Here is a 23,653-nt window from a genome sequence, read left to right on the forward strand (position 1 = left end):
CACACTTGTTATATGTTCAGATGTCCCATCCTTTTTGAACCCCAGCAGTCTGTGGGAGTAATTAATTCTCTTCTTCACTGTTTACTTTCCATGGCCCTTCTCACTGGCTGGCTGTGCCCAAGGGCACTAAGGGACTCTCCCAGCTACTAAGAGGAAGAAACACAACCCTTGGCTTCAGATGATCTGACAGCATAAAATGGCCCTGCAGATATGTAAGGAATGGGATTTTGTTGTGAGTCAATCCCAGTGCAGTGTTACAGACCTGCTGCACCCTGGAGCAGGTTTCCCAGAAGTGGGTCTGCAGCAAGCACAGCTCCACGTTACTTTTCTGCCTGTTGTTCAGACCTCAAAGTCTGAACCTCTCAAAAAAATATCCTCATCACTGCCTGACCAGGCAGACAGGACAAAAGCACTGCACAGAGTATTGCTGCCAGCATCACCCATGTGAGGCAGGATGCAGAAGTGCAACCAAATCCTCACCACTTGCATTCAATTAAAAAATCCTCCCTTTCCTCCCACACCAGCCAGTAAGGAATGATACAAACACTGTGCACCAACATCAGAGTGCAATGTTTTCCTAAACCACCAATTTCCCTGGAAGAAGGAAGGCAAACAGCCTCTACATTTTTCCAGAGACATGGAGTTCATGCTTAGTTAATATACAAAACTTCTTCATACAAGTGATGCAAATTCCCTCCAGGAACCCACTGCAGCTACACCCAGCCTTGCAGTACAGACTCATCTGCCTTGGCAAAACACCTGACAGCAAAGAAAGTGAGAAACAGGTACACCCAGCCAGGCTGCACATCAGCTCACTATCAGCATTATCTTTGCCACCACACTTCTAATGTCTGGCTTTAGAGCCAGATGAGTCGAGGCTGGGAACAGCAGTTGCCCATTCTGCAGCATAACTGTATTTTATTTGCAGGAAACAATTTCCTTGTGCTTCATGCCAGCCCACTCAAAAGCCCCAGCCAGGCCCCTGCTTTAGAAACTAACAAATGAAGCTAACAAGGAAAGCAAGAGTGTGAACATGCCAACAGTCCCACCCAGGCCCATCCCCGTCACCATTTCACAAGAAAACATTTTTCTCTGGAATAACATCTGGCAACAGCAGTTGGCAGCAGAATGCTGCTTTACTGGCAAAGGGAGCAGCTCTGAGATGGTGGCACAGATCAAGGAGAACAACTCTTCAGAGTTATCTCCAGAAGAGATCATAACCTCCAGCAATGCTCAGATTAATTACCATGTTGCAGCACAAAAATGCCCCGGGCTTTGGGAAGGAATGGATGCTGATGGTACTGCATGCACTGACCAGGCTTGCAAATTCTCCATGAGAAGAATGGAGAACGCCCCAAGAACACAGCATTCATGGAAAGTGACAGATTTATAGTTGCCAGAGGCTTCATTAAGCCACAGAACAAGAATGGGAGCAGCAAGGCAGCCACACACGCCTGCACAACTTAGAACAGGTACCTCAGCCCAGATCTGAGAGATGCCTTCCAGTAACAGGACTCCTGGCCACCCCTTCCAATATCAGGCTGCATGTAGAGGAACGTGCACTGCAGCCTTGCAGAGACTGACCAGGGGATGATAACCAGGCTTTCTGTCCTTAGGCTCCTTGGCTCAGTTTCCCTCTTGCTCCCGAGGATTTTAGGAACCAGCCTTCCTTCATTGCTTCCTTCCTTCCATCCATCCATCTGTCTGTCCCTAACATACTGCCATAGAGCAGGTGCTGGGCCCTAGCAAGGGATACTAACTTGTCCCTCCTTCTGATCCAAGAGCTCAGAAACCCCAGTCACAGCTCCATCTAGTCCAGGGTGAGGACTGGGCAGACACACAGCTAAGCCTGCACTTGCATCATGACAGACAGTCTGAAACCCCCCTCCAGACTGCAGGTCCTGCTGCACCCAGCACTGGGTACAGGCCTTCCAGGCAGCCTGGCTTCCTGCTGGCAGGAGAGGATATGCCTGTTTCCAGAAAGCTGGCAGGGAACAGCTGCAGGTTTATAAAGCAGGGTGAATCACCAGGGATGGCAGACCATGAATCAGAAAGCAATCAGGGCTGTCTCCTGTCTGATCTATCCCTCCTAGCCAGGAGCAGAGCTGATGGCTCTGGCTGCCTCTGCACGCTCAGTGACTCACCCAGCCAACTATTCAGGGAAAGGCAGCTCTGCAGACCCTCTTTTTGGAAGTGGTGGTAGTGCTCCCTGCCTCACACAGGGTGATCTGCTGCCTCCCATCACCTGCAGAGACAGGGTCAGGCTTCAGGAGCTATCCTGGTCTTCAGGAAAAACAAGAGAGGGCAGGAGACTACAGTGAAAGGCTTTTCCCAAGGAGCCCTGACAGCAGGAGGGGGGGACCACAATCTGCTTCCAGGCTTAGGGTCACTGCAGGCTCTGAGCCTCGTGGTCCCAAAAAGCACAGAGGTGTTGATCAGTGTCACAGCACCAGGATGAATATGAGGCCTCATCCCGAATTCACTGACATAGCCAGGGTCTCTTGCCTTCAGTCATCCTTATAACAAACCCTCAGAACTGATATGAATCACTCTTGAAACCGGACAAGGAGGAGCAGCAGTAATTAATACATATAATTCTGTTCTATTTTAAACACTGTGGAAAAAACCTGTTCTGAATCACTATCAATAATTACACATGAGCTCTCTGATGAACAGGAAATGGAAAGCTCTGCCACAAGGGTATATTTACAATTACATAAAAACATATTAATTAAACATGAGCTTCATAATGGGAAGTACTTTGCTAACTGAAAAAGTGGTTAGAAGACTAAAAGTATTTCCATAATGAAGTTTACTTGGTCCAGTCCAACAGACAGTAGCTTCATAAGCAATTTAAATTTCAGCAAGCAATCAAGGAATGCAGGCTGTGAAATTAAGTCCCACAATGGAAAGAAGTATTTTTATGGAATAAAATAAGAATCAACAAGAGGTTCCTACAATGCCCCCACACACACACTGCAACAGAAACGACAGAGAGAAATAATTCTCTAGAGAAAACAAAATGCATTAAGCCGAGAGGAAAAAACAAGTGACAGAACCTGTAGATGAAAAGAAGGGTAACAGTCTGAAGATTAATTTAAGAAACAGAGTTGAACAGCTTGAATCCAGCTTCCCAATCTGACAGAGACTTTGTGCAAGTCCCTCAGTCTGACCCTTGCCTCTCCCTTCCTCCCATGTGCACGACCTTGATCTTTCTCTAAACCCAGTGATTTTACAAGGCTCTGCACGGAGCTGATGGAGGAATGCCAGCTGAGAGGCATGTCAGGCTCCAGGTGACTGGCAAATTGGCAAAAGCCTGACAGCAACACGATTTCATGGACACAAAAGTGCTTTTGCCAGCAAAGACTACTTCAGCCAGTGAACTGGAGCAACCTCTTTTATGATTAGTAAAATACATACTTATAATAAGAGGAATGCCTGGTAAAGCGATTTTGGCAATTATTTATGAGACTTGCTGGTTCAAATACATCAGAGATGGAGAGATGCTAACAATGAAGTATATGAGTAACAGTGGATAACAGTGGAATAACAGTGAAGCAAGGAGGAACCTATGCAAACATCTCAAAAAGATAAAAGAGATAAAGAGTGAGCTCATCCTGCCCTGTGTGATTGCAAGCCACAGCCTCCCAGGAGGGTAAGAATATACAGTGCATGACTGCCAGGCAAGGCTGGGATCACATCAAACATGAAACCATTGTATGATCTCATTTTCTTGGGCTCTCATCCTACCATGACTGAACCCTTAGGACAAACCAGACCACAAGAGCTCACCAGAAGTTGAGCAGTATAGCTCCAGTTCTGGGTGCTGAGCATCTGGGAACACAAGCACTGCACAGACAACTGTGAAACCTAAAATTTCAATGGCAGGACTTGCTCTGTGTGTTCCACACCACACCACTGTATTTTTCTTTGCAGACCCAGAGGCACACATAAGCATGCACACAAAGCTCAGCTCAGAAAGCATATGACATGCACACACACACACTCCTGCTGGATAGACATTTATTTAGTCATCCAGACACTGCTTGGTACATTTGCCTCAACTTGCACAGTAACAGCACTCAATTAAACAGCAAAGAAAGCCAGGCCTCCAGGCTTTTTCTGCACAACCTGCCCTAAAGCAGCATCTGACAGATGGGGAAGAAAACAATGCCAAAGAAAATGAATAGCTCTCAGGCCATTAAAAGCATCATTATTTAAAAGTATTGATTTTTGAGTGATAGCAAGCAAATTGGTATCCAACACATCAGTGACAACTATTCTACAGATAACTCATACACCACAACTTAGGAAACTTCTAACACCTTTGCCAAAGCACATAAGAAAGCCTTGCTGCAGGAAATCCCACTGCACCTATGCTGTAACTAAAGTGCAACCACTGGGCACATTGCTGGCCTGGAGGGAAATGTTCCACTGGAGAGATGTGAGCTGAGCCAGATAACCCTGGCAGCCATCAGCAAACAAAGCAGACATCCTTCCCTTGGTATGTGCAGTGCAGGTGTGGGCCAAGAACTTTAATCTTCAGCAAACTCACTGACATTCTTCGTCAAGGCTAAACTCCAGCCTTTGGAAGCATGACCCCTCTTGAGTTCCCTCTCTGTAAGATGAAAACATTACACTGACACTTTACCTACCCCTCTGAACATCCTCAGAAAGGGCCTCCAGCTGCTAGAAAGCAGCTAAAAGTAATTTAAGTAAAGCCTTCCCAGGAGAGGAATTCTAAAGCTTGCAGGTAAAGAGGGCAAATTCACACCGTGTGCCATTATCCACCCCAAACTGACAGGCAACATGGATCAGCACTCTTGACACTGACCTTTCACCACCAAAGCAGGTGACAGCACCACTGCAAATGTTCAGTCCTCTTCAAAGGCTTTTTTCCACCCCCTCTCTTCTTGCTGGCTCTAGTCTGCTGCTGGATTTAGGAATGCAGAAAGCTGAAGGAAAAAAGAAGAGAGATGCAGGGAATCATGAACTATGCCAAAGACTATTCTGAAATCAATATATGATTATATGCTTTGCCATCAAGTCCTTTAAGTAGAGAGCCCATGATTTCAGAATAACTCTCATGAATGCATTTGATTAAAGTGCAAAGTGTGCACTGGATAACAGGGAAGAGCTTAACTGCAGCAGGGGGGAGCAGGAACATCTTCTGCTGGTAGAAAGCTGTCAGAACAGGTTTGTATTTACTGCTGCATCCTGTAAACGCTGCTATCAATTCTGTCAAGGCTGTGTACACAAAATGACAGCTCATTCTGATAGAAAAGACCTGAAAGCAACTCCATGAGAAAGCTCGGGAAGATCCGTCTGTGCAGTGCAAAGCCCTCCTTGGTGTTAGTGCCTTGAAGTGATCAAGTTTTCAACCTGGTCATGGGCAACCCCACCCTCTCTCCTTCCTCAGCTCTCCCTTGATATGAAGCCACGTAGCCACTGATAGCCACACTCCAGTCAGGGGATTCCTCCCTTCAAGATTCACTCATGGCAGGTAGGTTGTGGCCATCTAGCAGCACAGGGGCTTCCAGGTCCTCCCATTTGTTTGCCCACACTGAGTGTACCAGGGCAGAGACTCCTCACCTGGGCTGTCAGCCACATCACCTCATTAGAAATATCCTCCAGTGTACCCAGCACGTGGCAGAGCAACAGGCTGAGGGCCCTTGCTAGCACTCCATCCCTCTGACCTTGGTGTGTCATCCCATGGCTTGTCACTTCTGTGGAGGCAGCTAGGCTGCTGAAGTCTGCACTGGAAATGGCCTCTGGCATCCTCTCTTTCCCCTGTTTTTCTAAGCTAGAGGGTCCCAAACAAGCCCAGAATGGACAACACACCTTCTTTTATAACCAGCCTGGACTACCCCTGCTTCCATTCCCGATGAAAAATGATGCCAATAAGAGCCAGAAATTTGCTGATTACTATACAGCCTCTAGACCACAAAAAACTCTTCAGAGAAACAAGCAGAAATTCCATTTCTGGCACCACTGGAAAGAGGCCAAACAAAGTTATTGGGTTTGTTAATTAAAGGTCAGATAAAGGAACTTCATGAGGAGCTAGGGGGAGGAGAAAAGGCACAGTCACCTAAGGCAAGCAATAGTTCTTAATCCTCCTGAGGCTGGGCCCAAACTCTCCAAGACCAGCCCTAGTGCCCTGCCCTTTATTCATCTGCTTCATGCAGCTCCCACACTCCTGTCTTTTCAGAAGGGAAAGCTGACCCAGGACACAAAGCTCAAAGCTTTGCTTTCCATCTCAGCATTTTGGAACATGCTGCAAAGTCAAAGTACTTGTGCCTTGGACTGGGGAGAATGCAAAACACAAGTCAGGCATCAACCAAGGAGGAAAAGCTGTCATTTAAATTGTCATTTAAATTCAGGGGGGAGAGGGGGGACAGGCACACAGAACAGATTTGGGTCGTAATCCCTCCTCCTTGACATCTCTGGCAGACCTTGCTTGACCCTACCTCTTGACTGGGAGAGCACTTTTCCAAAGAACTGAGAGAGGGTAAATTCATTCCCATTCTGGAGTCTGGGAGGATCTCGTATCAACAGTCTGTGTCAAAGCAACATCTCCATGGGCACACAACAGCCCTGCTGTCACCCCTCAGAATGCTTGCCAAATCCCTCCTTTCTTCTGCTCTGCCTCAAGGTGCTGTGTTTTGAATATACCCCTCAAGAGAGATGCAGCCTCCAAACTCCTGCTCATTTTGATAAGAGCCTAGTATCCAGACAGGAGCTGCATGCCTAATACACCTGAGCAGTCGCCTGCTCTTTGAGACAAGGCTGTCTCTCCAGAAAAGAGCATTCAGACCTTTCACTCATATTTTCAAGACTGTTTACTCCTCCAGGGGAGGGGCTTACTGAAGCATAAATAACAACAAGCATAAATTTCAAACTCAGCAAGGATTTACATGTTCAGCACCACCCACATACCTGCAAATTAAGTGTTTTATGAGGGGGTTAGCCAAACTGGGTGAGGCAATGCCTGGCTGCAGGATCCCTGAGGATAACAAGGACCTTGGCATAAAACCAATTTTACAACCATTGAGAAAAGAAAGCATAAGAGAGAAAGATAAGAGCGAGCAAGCGTGCCTGGGACTGTGTGTCTGTACCCTAGCACTGTTTCACTACAAAGCAAACAAAAAGCCCTTCCCTGACAAAACATTCAGTCAGCCACAACCTGAGAGCACAAAGCCCATGTCTCCTGCTCCCACAAGTGGGAAAGCAGGGAAACAAGCAGCCCCCTCCAAGGACCTAGTCCCCATCAGGAGCTGGAAGGCAGGCAGAGACCAGCACCCACTGTGCGACCAAGGGAAACTCCTTCTGCGTCAAACAACCTCCTCTTGTATCCCACAAGGCTCCTTTATCCTGAAGGATCCCAAAGCACTTCACGCTATTTATACACAGGAACCACTTCACCCGTCATTGAGCTGAGGAGAGGAACAATAACCTTCTCTTTTCTCCCACTGGAAGCTGCAGAAATCAGTGCCTGGCTGTGTTTGCAGAGCGCTCACAGCACTGAGGGTTTGACACAACAAGGAGCAATAGTTCAGATAGGTCAGGGTCGGCCAACAGACAAGGCAAACTCTTCACTGCACCCACTATTGGTACTTTAAATTCTGTTTTCCCAACTCTGCTCATGGGCATTGTTTGGGGTTTTCTTTTCCTTTTTTTTTTTTTTTTTTTTATTTTTAAGCAGGGCTTTGTCCGCACTGGAGAATTTACCAGTAGCGTTAAACCACATTTCTAAACAAAACATTTTGTGCCGAATCAGCTTTCTGCCTAATCCCTTCCTATTCATTATCTTCCTATTCATCCCATTCATTTTGAGCCCAGTGCTCAGAAGCAAAGCCACTGCGTTCTCAGTGTTTTCAGAGAGAGCTCAAAAAACCTCCCTGCCCTGTAGCCATGCCAGTACTAGAACCAAGTCAACAAGCACTGAAAGTCCTGGGAAGATAGAAATCCTCACAGCCTCCACAAAGCCTATTCAAAGCACTCTCCAAATAATGTAGCAGTGATAACCATTTTTTCACTCTCTGCAAAAAGCTGGGGTTTTACACAGTGGTTTGTGCTGAGGGCAAAGACTAACCAAAGAACACGTGCTGCATTGTAGCTACTACACAGTCACTCAAAATTTGGCTGCAGCCTCAGTGCGGTTTTGTTCCCTATAAATCTGTACATTGAAAAGGTGCTCAGCTAAAAGCCAGTAGATTTTCTACCTCCCTACAGTGTCAGGTGCATATCCCATGGCAGATTGTCATCTTCACTGCACCAAACTCACAAATCATAGGGCTTAAAATCCCACTGTTAAAAACTTATGCAGCAGTATTTGGAAGAGAGAGCCGGCAATTTGTGTGCTACCACAAGGTACATCTCTAGCCTCTCAATCACACAGTGTTCTATAATCTTACTGCCCGAAATGTCCTCTGCCTGCTCAAAGCACCCCAATAAAGAAAAAAGAGAGCAGGTTATAACAGGAGCACAGAGAGATTAAGTGCCTCCCCCAGCAGAGAGAAGGGGTAAATCTGCCCTCCTCAACATCCATCCTCCAGCAGCCAAGCTGTCCTGTCTCCTGGAAGACCAATGCACAACACAGAGCTATAAACCATGAAGTTTTCAAGTTATTTGTTAGCACTCACTGCCTTGCCTGTGCCCAAGACACCTGACTGCAAACAGCACAAAGCAAGAGGTGCACAAAAATCCACACCAACTTTAGCTTTTGTACAAAACTTGTTTTGTTTTGAGTGAGTTGTTCCTGTTTTCACTTTCTGTGGTGCAAAGAAGGAAAGCAACTCTCTGGAGACATCCCACACATCTTTGCCAGGCAGCCTGCCTCAGAGTGAACTCCACTAAAATCGTATTTTAAAAGCAGTTGACAAGGGATTTGGCAGGGGAAACCAAGGTTAACATTCTTACTGCTTCAGACTTGTTGCTGATTAGCTCAGGACTGGTGCCAGCCATGCCAGAGCATGCCAGCAGTGGAGCAGGTACCTGCAGCACCAGGAATGGGGTGATGCACTTTGCAGTGCCCTGGCACACAGACAGAAAAGGGAACATCATGCAGATACAGAACGGGGCAACAGCAGCTCTCACCTCATCGTGGCAGCCACAGATGCCAGTGACAACTTCAGGAGCCTCCCTTTCTACACAGAATATCCTCATGTGGGAACATTCACATCTGGAAATACCCACTTTTCTAACAGCAGCACCAGGAATGGACAAGAAATCTCTTCTGTCCATCAGTCCTCATATGTATCCCCAGTAACATTGTCTCTGGAGGTGTTCTGAAGTGGTCACTGAACGATTTGAGGAGTTATATTCCTCTCCACAGCTAAAATCACTTTATTAGAGTCAGATCAAATATCAAGAACAGTCAAGGGCAATTAAATGACATTTCATTTCCCAGAGCTGTAAGTCGAAGTTCATAGGACCTGTCTCTCTCCTGTTGCTATAGGAGCAGTGCTGGAAACAATGCTCAATTAACGCTGCATAAGGCTGCCTTGAAAAGGATCGTTCTTCAGTAAAATTAAACAACTCCCAGCCAAAAATAAAACGTTCCTCCCCCTTCCGCCCTGCCCTTGTGCAGCACGTTTTAATGACTCCACCAAAATCATTTACGCAGCTGTTTTTAGAGCAGCCTGCAAACTTGACTGGGAGGCACCAGCATGTGGATAAACAACGGGAGGCAAGGCCCTGCCCCAGGGCTGGCAGCAGGAGATGGGCTGCAAAGAACTCCCTGGGTCCACGGCTGGCCCTTCCCCAGGGCTGGCAGCATGAGACAGGCTGCAAAGAAGTCCCTGGGTCCACGGCACGCACCACTGCGCTCCAAAGAAATCCGCCAGCCCACGGCAACCACGGCTGCCCTGAAACACCTGGCTGTGCCCGTGGCACCACGGGGAGCTGGGCTCGCTCTGCTCCTCTCTGCAGCTTCGAGCAAAGGCACAGGCAAAGGGCAGCTCTCCCTGAAGGGAACAGAGCCATCATAATCAGCACAGCAACTCTGGTCAGTCTGTCTCAGTGTACGTCCTGGTTTGGGCTGGGATACAGTCCGTGCTCCCCTCAGTAGCCGGTGCAGTGCTGTGGTTTGGATTTACTATGAGAACAATGTTGATAACAAACATGTTTTGGTTGTTGCTAAGCAGTGCTTACTCGAGATCAAGGACTTGTCCCTTTCCCACGCTCTGCCATTAGGGAGGTGCACAGGAAGGAAAACACCACGGCCAGGACAGCAGATCCAATCTGGCCAAAGTGATGTTCCATGCCACAAAATGTCAGGCTCAGGATGTTCCATGCCATAGAATGGCAGCAGATCCAAACTGGCCAAAGGGATGTTCCATGCCACAGAATGACAGCTGATTCAAACTGTCCAAAGGGATGTTCCATGCCAGAGAAGGTCCATGGCCAGCACAGCAGATCCAAACTGGCCAAAGGGATGTTCCATGCCATAAAATGTGAGGCTCAGAATATAAACTGGGGGAGCTGGCCTGGAGCTCATCACTGCTTGGGGACAAGCTACAGAGTTGTGTTGTGCACCATTTGTGTTTCTTGGGGTTTATTCCTCTCTCACTCTCCTTTTCTTTACTACTATTGGTATTATTAAAATTATTACTACTATCATTATATTTTACATTGGTTCAGTTGATAAATTGCTCTTATCACAATCCATAACTTCTAATTATATTACTTTACTGATTCTTCACCCCATCCCATCAGGGCAGAGGCATGAGGGAGGGGTGGCTGCATGGTACATAATTGCTGGCTGGGGCTAAACCATGACAGTGTAATCACCCACTTCATTTACAGCTGGCAAGGAAAAGAAAGTGGGAAAGAGTTCTAACAGATGCCAGCACAAAACAGCTGGACTTCAAAGGAAGCAGGAAAATGCTGAAGGGGATTTCTCCACCAAACCACCCTCCTGTTAACTTAGGACTCTATGAAGAAGCTTCAACAAAGGAAAGCCTAAAATTATTTTGAAACTTAATCCTCCCCACAACCACCCCATCCACCTTAGAGGTCAATTTTCAAGTCAGGAGGAACCATTATCATCTCATCTGATCTCCTGTTATTTTAAAGCTTAACATTTAAAGTCTAGAAACAGTCCACTCTATATTCTACAGTAGCACATTCTACCCTGGAATAACCCTCAAATACCAAGAAGACTCAAGAATACCTCAGGAGATGGGAGAAGCCATACTTTGTTCCCTCAGGAGCCTCTAAAAACATAACTGGCACATCCCCAGCATCCAGACTTCTCTGAGCTCAGCAAAAGCAGCAGAGCACTTTGCTCTCCGTTGCTGGGCAGACTCATTATCCATCTTTCAATTCACCCAATGCCATTAGTGAGCAGGAGGGGAAAAGCAAGCTCACTTGTAGGTTAAGACTCTCAGTAAGTCTTTAAGTATTAAAAGCAAAACATACCCAAGAGAAAATCTAAGAACAACACAGTCAAAAGTTTCTGAAGAAACCAAGTCACTATCTTCAATACTAAATACCCACTGTGAAAATGAGGTTCCTCTAGCACAGACAAGGATAGAGGAACCCAGAAAACAAAACTTATTTCTTGCTCTTGAAGAATTTAGAAAAACCCTAAAATCGATGCTGGAGATAACCAGGTCAATTTTAGCACAGAAAATTTTCCTCCTATTACTCACCTGAGCCAAAAGAGTGTTCTACCTCTGACAGTCCAGGGCAGGAAAATGCAGGGAGAGGGGACCAGAGCTGGCCACACATGGTTATCAGTGTCAGAAATTATGAGGATACTGATGATTCACAGCAGTTATGCCCTCATACAGAGAGAAATCAGTTTCCCACTTATCCCCTTGTAAATGTGTTATTGATAAGAATCACATTGATGTAACTACAAGAATTTATTTTGGCTACTCTCACTGCTCTCATCTAAGCTCCTTCTTTTTTTCTTAAAAGGTTGTTACAATTCTCTATGAAGTAGCAAACCATAAAACCCTTTTTCCTACAAGGGGGTTCTCTTCCACAAGGAGACAGCTGCAGCCAAAGAAGCTCAGGACACCAGTGAAAGCAGAGGTTTTCCTCTCCACTGCCTGCTTTTCCCTCCTCCAGGCTTCCAGCAGCACACCTGTGAGAAGGATGCACGGCTCCACAGTGCCTGAGGGCAAACAGCCCGGTGAAGTCAGCAATGACGAGATCTTGTCCCGGTCCAAGCACAGTGATTTAAGCTCCCTTTTTTCTTCCTGTCTCAGACACACTGCATACACCAGAGGTGAGCCCTGTGGGGAGCACAATGGACAGAGCAGGCTTTTGTTTGTCTCTCCAGAGCCCATTTCTGAGGCTGAGCACAGCCTCATTCCTCAAACATGAGCTCAGCCAGACACATGCACTCTTTCCCTGCCCAGGAGAAGGAAAAAACCCCCGACAACTGGGACTCAAAGGTGCAGGAACCACCCTGACCGTTCTTCTTCCCCAAATATAGGAGGAGATCCTCCCAATAACAAGAAATATGTCCTTTAAAAAACCCTCCAAGTGGACAAGGCACATTGGAGACCACACCAGATGTCTCCTCACCTCCAGAAGACCTCTCACCTTTAGCCAAGTCTCCCAGCAAAGATGGAAAAGGGCTAATTCCACATACAAGGGGGAACCTGCAATCAACCACAGGTCAACTCTTCAGCAAGTGGTACTTCCACACAGGACTGGACTCACCCTTTCCCTGCTTCAACAGCCAAAACCACAAGCACAAAGCCCAACACTTTCCCATCCACACATTCCTTGCATGAAGCACCCAACACAGAACCAGGAGATGCTCTCCTGCTCCCACGTGTCCATGTGCCTGGCTTCTGCTCTCACTGTACACCCCTGTGATGGCACACACAGCTCCCCATCACCTCCCTGGGAGCTCTGCATGCAGCACTGACCATGGAGAAAAGGAGCCAACCATCTCTGTTCCCAGGGCAGTGTGGGGGTGAGATGTGGGATATGAATTCCTCCCTTCTGGATTCCACCAAAGCTACGGAGAAGTACTGACATTCACAAGCCATGACTCACGCCTGCCTTGTCAGACACTACAAAAGTCGTGCTCACTGCCTGGCATGTCAGAAATGTCATCATGGCTGCTATCTGCCACTTGGCTCTGATAGGAGATAAATTTCACCAAAACCATCCTTCCTCCTTATTTTCTTTATTGTTGCACCGTGATGGACAGTGAGGGTACTCCCTAAAAACCACAGAGGCATTGTGGCTGCTCCTCTAGCAGATAACAGGACAGCCACTCACTCCAGACAAAACAGAAACCTCTCCCACACTAATTCCTACCTCCCACAGTAATTCCTAGCCCAAACCACTCTTGGTCCCAGTTTTAACTGAATTTCATTAGTGAATGAGCCAATTAATCCATTGTTCATCCTCCAGCTATGCTGGTATATCATATGCTTGTACTGAAAGAGCTGCCAAGGACTACTTTCAGTCTGTGTTGAGCTGACTGCACTGCTGTCTGAGATGCACCTATAGAGCTGTACAGCACTTTTCTGGCTGGGACTGGACAGTCCAGCAAGATCAGCAAGATTCAAATGTAGCCCAGACTCTAAAACACACCTGTTATTCCACTATGCAATGCCAATAGTGCAAAATAGTAATCATCTGCTTGATCTTTCTCCTGTCCACTTCTTCCCCATAGGAGCAGAAGTGTTCTAGGGTGAGGTATCAGATGTGTTTTCACCTTGTCCATTTGTACAGCACAGCAGATCTTCCTCCCCAGTATCTTCAAAGGGTGTTTCTTCCTTTAAACTTCCCCCTCTCCTACAGTGGCAGAGACATCTGGGAAACATGCTGCAAATTTCAGCCCAACCCCACCATGCCTTAAGAGCATCCATCTTCCACATCACAGCTACAAGGACAGATTCCACCAAAGCACAGGCACTCAGAACTCTTCCCACTGCCTCAGCTCCCCACTGCTACTTTCTTTCTTATAAAAGCAAAGAAAACCTGGGTTGAACAAGTGAACTTTGCTCCTTTTGTATCCAAATCTGGCACCAGCCACAGATAAGAAACAATGGTCAATGCCAAACATTTTATGTCGCCGACTTCTGCCTCGGCTTTTCTTTATGAAGCCTCATTACCGCCACCAGGAACAACCTGTGGGTCTGAGCAACATCCTCTCTTGCACCTCCCACGCATCTCATTTCCACCTCTCTTAAGAGGCCATGCCACACCCCACATCCTCCACACTTCCCCTCTAGGATGCACTCACCTCAGCAGGAAGGAAAGGCAGCTCCATGGCAGCTGACAGGGATGCAGGCAATGCAATGTCCATCAGAGCTACACAGTGTGTATTTGCCTGGCTGCACCCTGCAGACAGTGCCTGTAGATCAGCACCCAAATGAATTTAAACAGCTGCCAAGGACCCTCCCTCAACTGCTGCAGAACAGAATTCCTGATGTCCTTCCTTATCCCACTAAACTGGTATCCTGCCTCCAATAATGTCCACCACTACTGGCTTCAACAGCATGCATGAAATACACACACACACACACACATATATATATATATATATGTAATGCCATGACAAGCCCAGCTGGCATGTCATGGCATCAATTCATGCTTACATCCTTCTAAGGACACACTTTCAGTGCCATGTTGAGCTTACTGCACTCTGGCCATACAAAGCTGCACAGCAGTTTTCCAGCTTGGACTGGGGTCATAACTGCCCAACCAGCACAAGAAATTCAGGCTAGAAACGTGGACCAAGCTGGCCACACCCAAATGTCCAGACCCCAAAACATATCTCTTACTCAGCCATGAAATTCCAGGAGCGGAAAAAATAGTCATCACCCTCCTGCTCATTTTGCCAAGGGTTTTATGACTGCCAGCAGCCAGGACACAGGACTTAGTAGGACTCCCTGAATCCACTCCCCAGGATGCCAGGCTGTGAGATCACACCCAGAGGAGTCTGGCAGGCAGGACAGAAAGGAGCACTGAAGGGAGATGCCCATCAGCAGTGCTGCTACTATAGGGCAGATCCCTGCCAAGAGGGCCCGGCAGCCAACAGCTCCTGTGCTGTGGGGAGGGATGGAATGAGGCACATTCCACAGAACTGACAGAACACCTCATCCCCATTCCACACACCTGCCATCCCTCATTTCTCCCTCCACACCCTGGCTTCAGACAGGGTAGCAGGGAAAAGCACATTTCTCACAGACTGGGAAGATGGTCACCATCCTGGGGAAAAGCTCTGTCAAAATGCACGTACAAAAAAGGATGGGAAAATGGGATGGTTTTACAGTGACACTTTATTTCATTTCAGCTCTGCTGTGGCAAAGAAAAACCACATTCAGTGTCTGAAAGGCAGTATGAGTGAATGAGACAGAAGGAGACCTGGTCTGTACCTTAGGATCTTGAAGGTTTTTAAACAACCAAGGAGACTTAGGCTTCTGTTCCTCAAAGCCAGAGAAGCTGAGATGAGCTGTCATTTCCAGGAGTACCCCTCCCTCAGGCTTTCCATGACCTCAGCTGTCAGTGCACACACCCAAGGAGAGCTGGAGATAACCCAGTGCTGAGCTCAAGAGCAGAAAGTAGAGTTGAGGGGTAGAACATCCCCTCAGGAGGCTTAAGGAACAAGGCTGATTAGGCCACTGGGGATAGTAATGGTAAACTGGGACATGAAAAAGCACAGCTACCCTTTTTGTTTTTCAGAAGCTGTCAAATTTTTTCTTTCTAAGCTTCTGCCTTAGAAGGCACAAGAAGAACAGAGGGACAGTATGACTGCTTTATAAATGATCAAATTACCTGGAAATGCCAGAAAGGATAGTCTGCCACAAGCAGACTATCACACATGGTGATAAAAGATGTTACACAAACAAACACATGTAACATGTAAACAAACATCTTCCTTCCATCCATAACCAACAGTTCAATGCATTCCTGAGCTAAGAAGCCAAACTGTGTAGAGGGAACAAGTGAATTTGCCTGTGGGATAACCTGGCTAGAAAAGACACAGCTCTCTAATCAACTCCCTCAGGACTGTCTCAAGAGCTAGGGAGTTATTGCCTTCTGTGCATGTGTGATGGAAACAGTTCAAGTCAGGATACAAGTTTTATTTGCTGGGAATGATAGGCCTGCTAGAAAGTTCCTAAGGGAAAAGAGAGCCCTTTACAGCCACTCCCACCAAGCATTTTTGCTTGACAGGGAATACAAGCAGCTTTCTTCCACCCCCTTATTGAAGAATGTATCACACCCAAAGAGAGAAACTTTCGGACACTGCACTGCAAGCAGCAAATAAAACCCCTTTAACACACCTGCTTTGAGTTAGGAGAAACCAAACTAACTGGTTAAACTCTCACAAAATGTACCACAAGAGGGATTAACCACCTCAGACTCCAGAGTAAAATGAAGTGTCACACAAGGAACATTATTTCAAGCACTCAGAAAAGGCATCTTCTCATTGATCCCTGAAGCCAGCACACAGCAGGGAGTGCCAGGACTTCTAGCAGGCAACTGGGGGAGTCATTCTCCACCGCAGAAGCCACAGGGCAATGAACACAAGCAACAGTTTGGAATGAAGCACACTTTTTGGAGAAATACAGCATATGACCAGAAGTAAATACAGGCTGGGAACTCAAAGACCCCATCAGCAAACCACAGAGCAAGGATGTGATCTGAGGTGAATTACATGGATGAGCTCAAAAGCTGCCACCTCCTCCAGCTCGCAGCTCAAGCTGCCAGCAAGGGCATCTGACACAGAAGTGCTGGCACCAGAGCAGCTACGGCAAACCCGAGCTCACCCGTGTGAGCCAGCCCTGTGCCTGTGACAGGGACCTGCCACCAGATGCATAAAGCACAAGTGATGCCACCCCAGCTTCCAACAATCCACAGACTGGGAACTGCCTGTCCCAGGCACACAAAATGCTTCAGAGAATATAAATGCGCTGAAACTTCTGCACTGACTTTTCTAGTTACCATGAGCTCAGCAACAGCTCACTCTGCTCCCTCCACCACCAGACAGTCCTTTGGCAGGAGAACTGGGATGGATCTTTGTCCTACTGGTGGCACGCTAAGAGACTCTTTGACTCTTCAGCCTCCACAATACCAGCTGGTAAGACCATCCATCACACCCAAAGCTTCCCTAAGAACCTTGGCATTGGACATGCATGTCACAAAGGAAATGTCTTTTCTCAAAGGAGACATCTTTCAAAACTGCTGGGTGATGCTATTTCAAGCAACCCTTTTTCTAGAGGGCATCACTCAGAGAAAGCCAAGGAAGCACTGTAGAAGGACAAAGGAAGTGAAACAGGGCAGAATTTAGGGGATGCTATCGAGTAGCCTGACATAAAGACATTGTCACTGCTAAAACTCAACAGGATACTGCAACAAGTTGATTACAAAAGCCCTCAGGAAAAGTCAGACTTTAAAAATAAAAAAATTACCGCACTTTATGTTCTTCATGAGAGGACAGGAAGAAGAAGCTACTAGTAAAGACTCCTCATGGCAAGCAGCACCACGGTGCAGAAATAACTCATTGCCACCAGCTCCCCATCTGATGCAGCTTCCAGAAAAAGAAGGGAACAGAAAATCGCCGGGACTGTGCGGTAAACAAGCGCTCGTTCTCCCCCTCGTCCGCCTACAAGGGTCCTGCAAGCCCAGCATAAAGGCCAATTCTTTATTTGAACAACAGGGAAATTTACCTGAACAAAAGGCGGAGGTGGGTAATAATCCTTTTACAAGATGTATGGCAACATTCAGAACACCTTTACTAATTCCGCGGGCTGTGCAAAGTTTATGACATCACCCGCAACAGGTTAAAACACTTTTCTAAAGAAAAGAAACCCAAACCAACAAAGCATACAAGGGCCAAGCCCCTGCAATGCCCAGGGCGCTGGAGGGGAAGCAAAGCGGGGCTGCGGTGAGCCGGGGTCGGGTGGCCGCGGCCAGGTCCCCACGGGTGCCGGGTGCCGGCAGGGACGGACGGAGCGCCGGGCCCCGCTGCCGCCCACGGGGCCCGGGGCCGCGCCGTGCCCGGCTCCACCGTGCAGCCGCCCCAGCCCCTTCCCCGGCCCCGCTCCCCCGGGCCGCGGCGCCCCCGCCTCCCCGTCCCACCGGTGCCGCCATTTCGGGCGCTCCGCCTCACCCTGGGCCGCCGCTCGGCGCCGCCGCACGCCCCGACCTGCCGCGCTGCGCGGAGGGAGCAGGCGGGGAGGGACGGCAGAAACCCTCCGGAGGGCGGGAGGGGGGCGCGGCCGGCCCGGCCCACCCCAGCCCGGGCCACCTCCCCCGCGGCCGGCCGCGCTCGGCCCGGCCCTCCGGCTTGGGCCGTCCGCAACCGCGGCTCTCGGCTCCTGCGGCTCACGTTGCCGTTTCCATTGCCGCAGGCAACACGTTACAGAGAACTCCAGATGGAGCGGCTTTTTTGTTGGGTTTTTGTGTTTTTTTTTTTTTTTTTTTTTTTTTTTTTTTTTGTTTTTTTGTTTTTTTTTTTTAAGGCGTCAGATCTGCTTGTTAAAAGTGTTCTCCATGAAACACCCTGTAAATCAGGATCAAGCCCTGACTGGCACATTGCCTCATCCTCCCATTACCTCACTTGAGCCACAGCCCGCATACTTCTGTGCTAAGCAGCAGCCCTGTGCGAGGGATGCTCCCGGGAAAACACCGGCGTCCTCTCCATGGCTGAGTGGCCTCGCATGGCTTTGCAGGAGTGGGATGAAGAGAGGAGAGCTGGCAGGGAATGGAGAGGCCAGTTTAGAACCTCCTGAGTACTTGCCTTAACTTCTGCATGTGCCCAACTCAGAAATCACTTCATGCTTCCCAAGGACGAAGCTCACTTTATCTCAGAGCTGCCGGAGAACCAAGTGATCAAACAGAGCCTTGGGGGATCAGCTTGCACAGTGACAGATTTGTTTCAGGGAATACGTGGCAGAACATGGGAGTCACAAGAGACACCGGGCCCTGCCCGGGTCCCGCCTCTCCTTGGTGGAGCCCTGCGTAGCCACACTGGGCCTTCTTGCCATGTCCAGGATTTCATGTCCAAAGAGGAAACCACATAACCTCCCCACCCCAGCAGACTTGGGCCAGTAAATGGGCACGACCAGGCACAAGTGCTTCTTTGTGCTTGGGAGAGCCTGCAGGTACAGGCGACATACACCACAGGACCCCCACCTCCACATTCTCAGTTTATTGCTGGAGTAATAGATTTTTTCTTTTTACTGCAGATACTGGTTTACCTTGAGGAGACTAATTTTACCTGGTCAGGTCTCCTGTGGACTAGTATTTTCAGTGTTTGCAGCATCATATATATACATATGTATATAAACATGCCCTGCAGGCTGGAGAGGCTGGAGCCGGGTTGTTGTAGCCGCGCCAAGCAAAATTTCCGTGTGACTCATCAATAGCCAGAGAAGTAATGAGCACCTCCTAACAAAGCTCTGAACTGCAGGGCCCTGCCTGGGTCTATTGCCAAACAGAGCATTTGAAGGTGCATGATGGACTGTGAGATACATTTATAATTGCAGATGAAGTATTTGGTCAATATATGTTGCATGCAGGTAAAGATATTATGAAAAAAAGGCATTATGAAATCAGGCCTTGCTCTGCTGCATTACCAGCTGGCCTGTTACTTCTTCTAAGTGCAGCTAGCTAAGTTCCCAAGTGAAGAAATCTGGAGAATCTGTTTGCATAACAACTTAGTCTTAGAGAGGAAAATAAGTTGCACCGGTAATAAACAAGAAATCTGTCCCACAGGAATCAGTGAACAAAATATGTAAACTAACCAAATATAGAGAGATTTGGCAGACATACAGCCTAGTCATTTACCAGCCAATAAACTGTAAATGTATTGTTAGCCAATTAGGTCTAAGTGCCTTCTGCTATTTCCTATAAATATAAGCTTTGTGAATAAAGAACTGACTTTTCTGCATGAAGAAACTGAGTCCCATCTACTTATTAATGCAACAAATATATATGTTCATAGTCTAAGCAATCAACAAGTAAAAAGATAATGAAATTACATAGAAGAAGGTGACAGGACAGAAAATAATGTGTGGGTGACTGCATGATCCTCATAACAGGAACTCATTAATTGTATGTAAATGGAAAAGGTCCCTTGGACATGGAATAAAGAAGGTACTAGAAAACAACATCTCAAACATTTGCAATTTCTGCATTTGTCCTGTGGAAAAGCTTCAAATTTAACACTGTGGCTTAATGCTCTCTTTTCAGCCCTGTTTTGGCTTTTCAAAGAGATGCTGTCAGCCTAATCCTCTTATGCTTACCCTTAGCATATTGACATGAGACAGACAAGTGAAAGCAAAGCAGAGTGAGGTCCCTTTGCTGGCCTGCAGGGATTTGTGGGGCCATGGCTACTTATCAGAGCAGCTGGCTTTTTTGCTTTTACCCCTACACCTGATTGTGTACACAGGTGCACTGTTGCATGTGCCAGGATAAGGCTTCCCAGGCTGTAAGAAGAGTCCTTTCTTGTGATATGATTCCAAAATACCTTACAGATTATGTGCAAAAAGTCACTTGTTCACTAAGAGGCTGGAGCCAATATGGTGAATGTATAAGCCCCCAGGCAGTCTTATTTTGCATCCTTCCTCATCTCATGCCTCCTCAGGATATCTCATTATTTGCATTTATGCTACAGTTTCCAGCAGTCACTTACAAAGGGTGGCTGCTCCCAAAGCTTCCATTTAGAGGCAGGAGAGATTCTGATAAAAAAGGGGGATGTAGTAAAATGAAGAACTTTTTGGAAATTCTGGTCTCATTTAGATCTGATAACAGACAGGTTTAAAAACTAGCAAGATACCCCAGGTCTTGCAAGAGGACACTTAATGATTGTGCTGAGAGACAACAAAAGACTTTCCAGTAATAAACCCCAACCCTGCTGCTTGCTGTTGTCCAAGCTCAGCCTACTCAAATTCTGTGCCACTTTGTCATCCTTGACACAAAAATCCACCCTTTCCTGCTTACAAAAAATATATGTTACAAGGAACTTGTGCTATCAGTTTATAGCAGGGGAAATGAGTAATAATTTGTTTGGTCAAAACTGCAGAGTGATTAGTTCCGTAATGCATGGACATCCAGCTGGAGCCATGCCAGGGCACAAGGATTAAAGGCAACCAAATTCTTAACTCTAGTGAAATGGATGCATGGGACATTAATAAAATAAAGGTTTAGTTCTATGGATACAGGTAACAAGGTGAGAACCCATCCCTGTCTGAAAGCACTATACTCCCAGACACTGGATGTGTCTTTCCTTTTTTCCTCTGTGCTTCCCTAATCAGCTGGACAGGCTCTGGCTGCTTAAAGGAGGTAAAAAAAAGACTGGAGATTAATTTCTTCTGAGCTACCCCCAAGACATGGGCTCCTGGTTAACTCTGTCCCTGCTTGTAAGACCCCCTGTGTACCACCATGGGGGAGAGGCCACTTCCTGAGCTTTGAGAAGGGAAGGTCACACTAGGATCAGTGATTGACGATGGGAGGCTGATCTCCTGCAGCACCTGTAAAACATCTCTCAACACAACCACTTGTAAGACAGCATTTCTTTATTGCCTGTACTGTTTGCACACTAAGAAAACATACTTAAGGTTGTACATTGAAAGAACCTGCTGGTTCTTGCCTTTGCAGTATGACAGCACTGATAAAGGTAATACACAGAACTGGCCCATGTTTGTGTTTCACACCTTTGTCTGGGGTGTGCTGTGTACAGAGCGTGGGAGGCACAGGTTCAGAACACCTTAGCTTGGATTCCCCTTTCCCAAAAATCACTTCTTGCAAACATGAGCAGTTCCCCTGGCAGCACTGTAGGTCTTAGTCCAGACTCCTCACCAGCTACCCTGGTTCCTTCAGGGCCTCTTGTAGCTTTCTCATTCCCAGTCTCTGGAAGGCATTAGAACAGTTAAACAGTGTGAGCCACAGCCAGCCAAGAGTAAGGACTGAGCAGGATCTCACTACTTTTAGCTCTTCCTTTTACTCAGAAATCCTGCTCTTCCAGAGAAAAACTTCCTGTTTTCTATCAGAAGGGCACTAGGAGGTGCCATGGAAATTCTTTGTAATGCTGATGTCTGTAGGTGGCTCAGAGCACTTTTCCTGCCTGGGACATTCCCAGCAAAATTTGTGCAGTAAACAGACATTGAGAGTAACTGCCTCATCCCAAGAGAGGAAAGACCATGGACAAGTACAGGCCTTGCCTATGCCACAAGGTTTGGGGGCTGTGTCACAGCTGCAGTATCACATCTTGTGCCTACAATGTCAGAGTCACATACAGAAACAGCCTTGAAGACAAAAGGGGAAAGGGCACTAACAAAAATCTCACTTAATCCCAAGGCTTTGAGAGCTGCTGAGCTGCAAACCAGAAAGCATCACATCCCAGAAGCTCCATGCCCAGGCACCACGGCAGCTTTGGTGACAGGAACACTTCTGGGGACAGTTTCTACCTCTGCCCTGCTTTGCCCCACCCCTTAGTGACAAAAAGGCCCCTTCCCAGTGGGAACAGATTCAGTCTGGCTCTTACTCAGGCCCTTCACCAGTCAAGTGAGGCTGTTGCTCAAGGTCCCTGCAAGAGAAAAAGGTACATTTCACACAGCCATCTGCCTTGTGCTTCTATCCAGAAGCATTTGAAAGCACTCTGGTGGGATCTTCCAGGGTAAGGCAGTTCCAAGTTGCTGGAGATTCTTCAGGAAAGGATAAGAGAATGGGAGGAAACAGGCAGCATTCAGCCTTAAAACAGGCTCTATATGGCTCCCCTGGTTTGTACAGACAGCTCCTGCAAGGGGCCATGAATCAGCAGCACATGCCAGCGCCTGCTGGTCCCAGGGCAGCAGCTCTGTGTTCCGTAAACATAGGACAGGACAGTGAAAAGGTCCATAAGGGTGACAAAGCAATGAAAGCCAGTGGGATGACTCATGCTATCAGACCACATATGGCATCTGTTAACTACAATATCGACAAGTCCAGCCAAATGCTGCAGTAAATCCAGGGCCCAATCCAGATCTTGCAGGAAGTGGTGGAAGTGTTCTCACCACAACAGGCTCTCAGCTGAGCACTGCCACTGCAGAACCAAGAGGAGATGCTTCCCTCTGAGACAGATGGATCACTTCTTAGAGCTAGCCCAAATTTAAAATAATATCTTTCTCTATTACATGGAAATGCCATTTAATATAGACCCACTGTGTCCTCTGCTCTCTGCTGCTAGGTCACTTCTTTGCCAGAAAGAACAGGAACAAGTCTTCATCCCTTTACAGGGAACCAACCTCTCCAGACCGAAGGCCCAGTCTGTGCTGCTAGCTAAGACCAGCCAAATTCCCCCAAAGAAGCAGAGGCCTCTAGAGACCAGGGCTGCATGCAGACTTGGGAAGTAGAACAGTGCAGATAATATGCACATTTTGCCCTGATTTATGCCTCAAAATTCACAGACTGGGAAAAGCTGATACCATCCCAAGCCTCTAGAGAGCTGATACCATCAAATTCAGCTTGCTTGAAAGGAACCTCCAGCTTCATGATACAGCATTGGCACACGTCTCTTGCTGACACACTGGTGTGCTTTATATGCAGCACCCTTTCCTCCTGCTGATATCCTCCAGCTGCAGTGCATTCTCCCTCTGTCTGTCTTCTTGTGCTGTCAGCAACCTGGAAAGAACAGCACGGATCAAGAACACAACCTGCTTACTGAGCTCTTCCTGCCAAGGCATTTGCC

At 47.4% G+C, this 23,653-nt stretch overlaps 2 protein-coding genes across 4 annotated transcripts in view; both read right to left on the reverse strand.

Annotated features, from left to right (window-relative positions):
- Positions 1-18,177, reverse strand: part of CD151 (CD151 molecule (Raph blood group)) — a 31,945-nt gene extending 13,768 nt beyond the window's left edge. The window contains exons 1-2 of one of the 2 annotated variants that reach the window (XM_059473797.1): positions 18,095-18,177; positions 4,835-4,955 (exon numbers count right to left, since the gene is read on the reverse strand). The gene's annotated coding sequence lies outside the window, so the exon portion shown is untranslated. Of the gene's footprint in view, positions 1-4,834; positions 4,956-12,094; positions 12,219-18,094 lie in introns of those variants that run through there. The other variant, XM_059473796.1, reaches the window with a different exon arrangement.
- A 3,308-nt stretch (positions 18,178-21,485) lies between these two features.
- CRACR2B (calcium release activated channel regulator 2B) overlaps positions 21,486-23,653 on the reverse strand; it is a 45,977-nt gene continuing 43,809 nt past the window's right edge. For both annotated transcript variants that reach the window (XM_059475120.1, XM_059475117.1), the window contains exon 18: positions 21,486-23,586. In XM_059475120.1, the coding sequence (XP_059331103.1) occupies positions 23,502-23,586 (85 nt within the window). In that variant the 3' untranslated portion in view covers positions 21,486-23,501. The remainder of the gene's footprint in view (positions 23,587-23,653) is intronic.

The sequence above is a fragment of the Ammospiza nelsoni genome, chromosome 6, assembly GCF_027579445.1.
Source record: "Ammospiza nelsoni isolate bAmmNel1 chromosome 6, bAmmNel1.pri, whole genome shotgun sequence".
Taxonomy (NCBI): Eukaryota; Metazoa; Chordata; class Aves; order Passeriformes; family Passerellidae; genus Ammospiza; species Ammospiza nelsoni.